Below are 8995 nucleotides of genomic sequence, written 5' to 3' on the forward strand. Positions count from 1 at the left end.
GACAGCGGGCCTATCGTGCCTCTCCGGACAAGAAGGAGGAAATTGATAGGCAGGTGGAGGCCCTATTGGAGGATGGGGTGATAGAGGGAAGCTTCAGCCCCTGGGCCTCACCTGTCGTTCTTGTTAAGAAGAAGAACGGTGAGTGGAGATTTTGCATTGACTATCGCCGCTTGAACAGTGTAACTGTGAAAGACTGTCATCCTCTCCCCAGAGTGGATGACACGTTAGATGCACTGGCCGGCTCCCTGTGGTTTAGCACCTTAGATTTCTCGAACGGCTATTGGCAAGTGGAGGTCGCAGAAGAAGACCGCGAGAAGACAGCCTTTACCACCGGCCGGGGTCTCTACCAGTGGCGGTCGATGCCGATGGGCCTCACCAACTCACCTGCAACGTTTCAGCGTATGATGGAGCTGGTGCTGAGGGGACTTCCCTGGCAGGTGTGTATGGTGTATCTCGACGATGTCCTGATATACAGCCCTACGTTTGAGGACCATCTTTGCAGCCTCCGCGAGGTTTTCTCCAGGATTCAGGCAGCTGGCCTCAGACTTAACCCTAAAAAGTGCCACCTCGCTAGAGACCATGTAGTGTTCCTGGGACATGTGGTGTCCCGCCATGGCCTGCAGCCTGACCCCCGAAACACAGACAAAGTGAGGAGTTGGCCCACTCCCAAGAATCCAACTGAGGTGAGGGCTTTTGTGGGACTCTGTTCATACTACCGCCGTTTTGTCAGAGACTTTGCACAGCGCGCTGCTCCCCTACACCGCTTAACTTGTAAAGATGTGTCTTTCCAGTGGACGACAGAATGTGATGCAGCCTTTGAGTACTTAAAAGGGGTGCTCTCCGCTGCCCCTGTGGTCACTATGCCGGACTTCAACCTCCCCTTTAAAGTGTACACGGATGCCTCCATGGAAGCGGTGGGGGCTGTGTTAGCTCAGGATAAAGATGGACTTGAACGAGTGGTGGTGTATGCCAGTCAGTCCCTGTCGGCCACTGAGAAACGTTGGTCCACATTTGACAGAGAGCTGTGGGCTGTAGTGTGGGCTGTGCGCCAGTTCAGGCATTACATTGGTGCTGCAGCCTTCACCATTATAACTGACCATAAGCCTCTGTTGGGCCTGCGTGGCATGTCCATTGACAAAGATCCTACAGGAAGGAGAGCAAGATGGATATTGGAAATGGATCCTTTCAACTGGGTCATGAAACACAAACATGGACATCAGCATGCTAATGCTGACGCTCTTTCGCGGAGACCCCCTGAGTATGAGTCTGAGGCCACAGATAGCCATCAACAGGAAATGGCTGCTCATGTCAACACCATAGACTCAGAACAGGAGTCACCTGCTCCCCCCTCACACATCCCTGGGCCGCACCTACCAGCCGGCAGTCTCCAGGCCGCTGAGGCCGCCACTGGAGGGCAGTATAGGGACATGAACAGTGAGCCGGATGACTTGTCTTTCTTGTCTTCACTCTCACAGGATGGAGCTGGCGTCGCAGAGCTGCAGCGGGCTGATCCTGACACTAGCAGAGTACTGGACTGGATTGGAAGTAATGGTTCTCGGCCTCCTCGGGACCAGATGAGAGGTCAGCCTCGGCGGCTGCGTAAATTGTGGACTGAATTTCCTCGTCTTTCTGTTGTGAATGGACTTCTCTGTCGGACGGTGAACTCCCCCACCATGGGGGATGCGATTTGTCAGGTGGTTGTGCCCTCCTCGCTTGTCCCAGAGGTGCTGCAGCATCTGCATGGAGGTCCCATTGCGGCACATTTCTCAGCAGACAGAGTATGGGAAAGAGCGAGACAGACTTATTTCTGGCCATTCATGTTTGGAGATATTCAGCAGTGGTGTGAGCAGTGTATCCCCTGTCAAACCCGCAGGGCCCCGGTGCCCAAGCACAGAGCACCGATGGGGGGGGTTCAAGCAAGCCGACCATTTCAGAGAGTGGCCACAGACATTCTAGAACTGCCAATGACTTCTAAAGGTAACAGATATGTGTTAGTAGTTGAAGACTACTTCACCAAGTTTGTAAATCTGTATGCCCTCCATAACCAGACAGCTCAGTCAGTAGCACAGTGTTTGTTTGATGACTATGTCCTGCTACATGGCATCCCAGAGGCGCTTCACAGCGACCAGGGCCGGCAGTTTGAGTCGGAGATTGTGCAGAGACTATGTCAACTTTTGGGGATCACTAAGACCCGCACAGCCCCTTACAATCCCAAATCAGATGGCATGGTTGAACGTTTTAATCGGACTCTTATTAGTCAGCTGGCCAAGGCTTTGCTTGCCACTGGTGGAGAATGGGACGACTACCTGAAATCTGTGGCTTTTGCCTACAACACGTCTGTTCATGCCAGCACCAGTCACACTCCATACTATCTGGTTCATGGACGCGAAGCCCGAGTCCCAGTGGATGTTTTGGTGCCATCACAGCGGGGGCGCTGGGGGGTCTTTTCATCTCAAGGGGACTACGTGACCTCTTTGGTGGAGAAACTGGAGACAGCCTTCGGTGCTGCCAGACGGTTCAGCACCTGTGCACGGGAGAAACAGAAACTGTATCATGATGGAACAGCTCGTCACAGGCCCTATGCTGTGGGGGATCTGGTCTGGCTCCGTAATCCTACGGAGGACCGGATGAAACTTGCGCCTCATTGGAAGGGCCCGTTCAGGATCCTGGCTGTGTTGGGCTCGCAGGAGGACGCTGGTCTGACCTATCGCATTGGCTATCCTTTGGACTCTGACGGACATGAGCAGGTCGTTCACTACGATCGGCTGAAGCCATACACACTGCCTCTGCCTCCCGGTTCCCCCAGCAGCTCTTCCCCTCCTGCGGTCCTCTCACAGCTGGACGATGGACTGTTACATGTGTCTGAGGAACCACTCATCGCTGGTGGTGTAGGGACAGAGTCTGCTACGGGTTCGAGTGAGCCCCCACTACGGCTGTCTCGGTTTGGGAGAGCTGTGAGGCAGCCTGTTCATTTCAAGGACTTTGTTACTGATCAGTGAATGTCATACTTTAAATGTATGCATAATGTGTGAATCAGTGTTGTGTTTTCTTGGTGGGTTCTCATGCTGTTGGTTTTTTGATTCAAGAGCTAAGGGTTATCTGTATGTGCAGTTTGATTAATGCCTATAGGGATCTATGTTTTTTTGTTTTTATTATGCAGGCTCAAAACAGTACTGTTAGGTTGTGAGGAAGGATGTGCTGCTCTTTACTGTTACGTCTTAAGGGTTTGAAGGTGTATGTGTCTTACATTTGACCTGTTAATTGATGCTGTTCATGTGTGAAACGAGGACGTTTCTTTTTGGAGGGGGGGAGGTATGTAACCTATCTTTTTGTTGTGGCAGCCCTGAGTAGACTCGTCAGGTATTCATCACACAGGATGGGTAGTTTTATTGTGAAGGGGTCACCGGAAGTATTGTTGTTGTTGCCGAGCGGAAGTTGACATGTGAAGAGAGGAATAAAGTACGGCACTGTTGCCGCTGAAGACGGCCATTCGTGTCCTTTTGTTATTTTATTATTCACCCAGTATAGGCGCCCTAAACACTCGGTTACATAATGTTACCGAAAGTACATTTGTTTTATTAGTTTACTTTTTTTTTTAGAACCCCTGTGGCTATACCGGGTACCAGCGCCATTTTGTGCCAGTTGCCTCCGAACACAGAGGTCGGTGAGCATAATTATTGGTTTTTAATTAATTATTTTGTTTTATTTTACACTTAAATAATTTAGGCTAGTTCATGATTGTATCATACTGAATATAGCTGTTAAAAATTGTTATTTAAAAGGAACGGTTTGACCAAGATGTGCAATCATTGCTCATTGTTTTGTTACCATGGTTTGAATGACAAACTGTATTACTGAATAACTGATGCTATTTCTCTGACCCTGTCTTTTGAAAGGTCAGGTTTTCTTTTTTTTTTTAATCTTTTGGATTTTGTTTTGTTTGTTTGGACCTTCCAGTGAAGTGACGCGATGGAGCCACCCACTTGACGTAGAGTGAAGTGAACCCCAGATATCCCGTGGTCACCGGGCAGTGTGGTAGGCCAGCATCTGCCACACCCTCACACTCATCCCTGTCACACAACTCCACCTACCCTCAATTCCCCAGACTTACATTTTCTCCATCCCTGGAACACTGGACCTACACTCACCTTTTGGCTTTTCTTGGACCTTTTGTTGAAAACAATTCAGATTATTAGGGTGCAGTGCACCCAAATCAGAATATTTAGCTAAATTAGATATACTCACCTGATATTATTGTATGTAATATCTATTTAATTGTTTTTGTCAGAGAATTTTGTTTGGATTGTTTTAACTATTTATTTATCTATCTATACGTTTATCTATTTATCTGTTTACTCTACTCTATTCAATTCATTTTTTCTAACTTAAGCCGGCATTACTTTTACATTTTCACCTTTGCCTCCTGAATCTCATTCTCACATTCCACGGTGCTCCAGTAGTCGAACCTATCTGATACACTAATCCACAAGTCCTGGTATTGTGAAATCCCTCATAAGTATGTAAATTTAGAATTGTATAAATTTGCCCGGACCCGACCTATCACTGTGCAGCAGCTACGATCATTAGTAGTTGAGCCTGAATATGAATCCAAGTCAAGACAACATTTTATTATGTTGTTGATAAATGTACATTCAGCTTTTGTGATGAACTGACATGTTGATACATTTTAGATCATTTCATATGAACAGATACAAACTTTTCACGTATGTAATTAAACCAGAATCACTTTTACTGTTTGACATATTTTCATCTGGAGAAGAAGAATCAAATGTTAAGCAATTTTTAAACTCATCACTCCACACAAAGTCATAATAACAAATGTAATGTGAAATGATTCATAAAGATAAAAAGAGTGAAAATATTTTACAAATGAAAAAAAGAAGATCAAAAGGAAAAGTGTAATAATGAGGCAGCAGGAGGACAGGTGCAGTTTAACAGGTTCAATTCAATGACTTTTCCCTTCAAGAAATAAACAACATTATAAAGATGATCGTCCTCTTTATCTCTAACTGCTCTGCTCCACTGTCACTGACACCTTCACTGGTAACAGCTTCAATGGGAGGTTGTTATTATTCTGAATGTATGGAAGCATCTTCTGAGTGAAAGTGTGTGTGAAGGTGTGTATGTGTGTGTTAGTATCAGGATCAGAGAACGACAGTTTTCCTCTGTTCAAGTCCAGATTCACTCTGATCCTCTGGTGCTTCTTCTGCTCTGGGAGATCAGTCCATCCTTGAGTTGATGGTGAAGTTGCTCTGTATTTATCTCCATCGAACCATATCAGCCATAATCCAGACCATATGTTGCCTACCTTCCTCTGCACAGACTCTGCTAACACACCCAGTGTCCAGTATTTATTGTCTCCAACCTGGACATCCCAACTGTGAGTCCCTGAGTTAAAACCCTCAGAGCCCAGGACACAGTAGATAAAACCATCAAATCTCTCTGGATTGTCAGGAAGCTGCTGATCTCCTCCTCTCACACTGGTCAGATCTTCAGACAGGATGAGTTCTGGATGAGCAGTGTTTGGGTCCAGAACCACAGGACTGTAGGAGACCATGTCCTTCATCTTGTTCCAGATGTTGAAGGTCAGGTTGCCCAGGTGTTTGGCCTGGTCTATCAGAGCTCCTGAGTCCAGCTGTGGATCCTCCAGCAGGGGGCGCTGCTGGACTCTTTCCACTGCAGCCTTGTAGTTGAGCAGGAATGAGACGTCTTCAGCTCTCAGCTCGTCCTCTGTGGCTCTGACTGTGTGTGAAAGAGCTGCTATCTCTCTGCTCAGAGCCTCCATCTTCTCCTTCATCCTCTGACTCTTCTGCTCCTCTTCCTCCCTCAGTGCAGCCATCCTGGCCTCCTCTTCCTCTTCTAGAAACTGGTGAAGTTTCTTAAACTGCTCCTTAATCTGCCTCTCTGTGTGTCGGGCCTGGACCTTAATGTGTTCTGCTGTTTGACCAAACTCCACTTGAACTTCTTCAAAACCCTTTAACTTCTTCTTTAAGGGCTCCAGAGTTTCATCAAGTTCCTTCTTGAGTTGTGAAGCAGCTTCATCGATGGGACTGATTCTGTGGTTTTTGTGTGTTTGTGAATGGAGACAGATGAGACACACTGGCTGCTGATGGTCCAGACAGAAGAGTTTGAGTTTCTCAGAGTGCAGACTGCAGAGAGCCCCTGAAGATCTCTGCTCTCTCTGCTGTAAGAAGCTCTCACACAGGTTCTTCAATGCCAGGTTACAAGGTGGTTGGTCTCTTGAAGATCTTCTCTTACAAACTGGACACAGTGGATCTCGTTTCTCCTTCCACCAGCTCTTCAGACAGTCTTTACAGAAGCTGTGGCTGCAGGACAGAACAACAGGATCTCTGAAGACCTCCGTACAGACCGCACAGCAGAGATCCTCCTCTGGTCTGGAAGCCATTTAGTCTGTGAGTGAAGCTGAAAACACAGCAGACAGGAAGTAGAGTCAGTCATGGCTCCCCTCCCTCCTCTACTGACTTCACTGAAGTTTACTGTGACTCTGAGTCCAGGTTTTAGTCCAACTCACCTTCAGTGTGTGGAGTGTCAGCAGGTTGAAGCAGCAGTGTTGTAGCTGGACTCACTCACAGGAAGTTGTTGGTTTGGTCTGAAGCTGAATCTGATCGTCTCTTCTTCAGTCTGCGTCTCTGGGACTGACAAAGTCCAATACAGTTGTTCCTGGGACTTTGTCCTCAGTGTTAATAACTAACCTGGTTTATCTCAGGTGAGTCATGTGAGGGGGCGGAGCTTTGATAAGTGACTGAATGAAGAACAGGTCGGTTCAGGTAAATGTAGAGGAGCAGTTCTAGGCTCGTTCCTCATTGAAAAGGGCCTTTTCATGTGTTTTTTAATAAATAAATAAATAAATTATTGTTGTGCATAGGGATGTAAGAAACAAAGGTTATCTACTGTACACATTTCCTTGTAAAAACCGTATCGTGTGTGTGGGAGTTAAGACATATAAAATCACGTAGATTAATAACACAAGCTCTGACAGCTTTGAAACTTGATATAATTGTGGTCAGAACATTGCTCTACCTTTTAGAAAAACCTGGGTGTGAATACCTTGATGTGTGTAACATATAGAGACCTATAAAGAGATACACATTTTTAGTTACTTTTACTTTACTTTCATGTATTTTTGTGTGGAAAGGAGCAATTGTTTAATAAGCAAAAATAAAGAACTTTTGTGGGGAAAATAAAACCTCAGATTCCAAATGCTCGTGTAATTTTATACATCCATATTATAGGGAAATAAATTACACGCAATAATTGTGTGAAAGCAAAAGCCATTTTTGCTCAGGCAATAATTGTACCATCAAACTCTATCTCTGTATCCGTAAAGGGATATTCCGGCGTAAATTTAACCCATGGTCCAACGCACTGTGACACTGAGCAAGACCCCCCCTTGAGAGATGAAGTCTGCTAACCGCTACCTTCTCTAGTTGTAGCAATTTTAGCAATGACTGCATCATAACAAATAGCGCAGTCTATTGATCCACGCGCAACCGATCAAAAAGCCACTTATAGTCACAAATAAAACTCAGAACAGCACCAAACGTCATTAACAGTACAAACAGGGTCCCAGCACATAATATGAGGCATTAAACATCTGTTAGCTTTGTCTGGTTTCTATTGAAAAGAGAGGACAACAACTCACCTCTCCTTTATTAGTTATATGCTATGCAGCAACTTTCCGCGTCCAGGCACTGACAACACACGTCCGAGTCCGACTGGCAGCACAAACATCTGGTTTCAGACCGACCACTTGATTCCCCCAGGTCCAGCACATAAACTCCACTGGCAGCTGCCCCTCTTTCACTTTTCGCCTCCATTTCCTTCAGTTTGTCTTCAGTAAACTCAGTCTCAAACTGATAGTGGCACCCATCGAAATGAAACCAGTCGTTGTTATTCTCAAACTCCATGAACTCAGCCGTGTTGTCCCTATACTGTGATGTCTGCTTAAGGCTTGTTCGAGATCCGGCAACAAACGTCGTCCTGATCACACGTGTGACGTTGCGCCTAATCTCGCGCTTGTTTACGTGATTCTCTCCCGCAAATATGAGTTAGAAATGCCCAATTCCATTAATTTCCCTGTGAACACTCGATAATGACTTTTATAAAGTGATAGGCAAGATACATAGGAACTTTGGCTGCATTATATGGAGTTGTACACACATTTTCATCCTTGAGCTGCGGGACTCTACTTCACTCGGTAATCGCCTCCACGCCAGCTGACTACCTGAAACCATGGCAGTAACAAGCAGACATCACAGAAGGGACAACACGGCTGAGTTTATGGAGTTTGAGAACAACAACGACTGGTTTCATTTCGATGGGCGCCACTATCAGTTTGAGACCGAGTTTACTGCTGAAGGAAATGGAGGATAAAAGTGAAAGAGGGAGAGCTACCGGTGGAGTCTATGTGCTGGAAATGGAGGAGAAAAGTGAAAGAGGGAGAGAGCCGGTGGAGTCTATGTGCTGGACCTGGGGGAATCAAGTGCTCAGTGTGGTCCTGCCAGTGGCCTGCCAGTGAAACCAGATGTTTGTGCTGCCAGTCGGACTCCGACGTGTGTTGTCAGTGTCTGGACGGTATGCTGGACACGGACTGGATGCTGCATAGCGTATAACTGGAGGAGAGTGGGTTAGTTGTTTTTGTCTCTTTTCAATAGAAACCAGGCAAAGCTAACAGATGTTTGATGCCTCGTATTATGGGCTGGGACCCTGTTTGTACTGTTGATGATGTTTGGTGCTGTTCTGAGCATTATTTGTGGCTATAAGTGGCTTTTTGATCGGTTGCACGTGGATCAATAGACTGCGCTGTTTGTTATGGGGCGGTCATTGCTAAAGTTGCGGGGAGCATACAACAGTCCGACTGCCCAAAAGTCCGACGGCTCATTTCTCCGACTACCCATATTCTACAGTGTTAAGGTTAGGTTTAGGGTAAGGTTAAGGGTTAGGGCTAATTAAT

The 8995-nt window shown here is 46.3% G+C and overlaps 1 protein-coding gene across 1 annotated transcript; it reads right to left on the reverse strand.

Annotated features, from left to right (window-relative positions):
• Positions 1-5026: 5026 nt before the first annotated feature.
• LOC310995028 (zinc-binding protein A33-like) lies at positions 5027-6427 on the reverse strand (the record flags this gene model as incomplete). Its single annotated transcript, XM_083983957.1, has 1 exon — positions 5027-6427. The coding sequence occupies one exon, from the start codon at positions 6425-6427 to the stop codon at positions 5027-5029; it is 1401 nt and encodes a 466-aa protein (XP_083840083.1).
• Between the last annotated feature and the right edge of the window lie 2568 nt (positions 6428-8995).

Source organism: Trachurus trachurus (genome assembly GCF_905171665.1).
Source record: "Trachurus trachurus genome assembly, chromosome: 12".
Classification (NCBI taxonomy): Eukaryota; Metazoa; Chordata; class Actinopteri; order Carangiformes; family Carangidae; genus Trachurus; species Trachurus trachurus.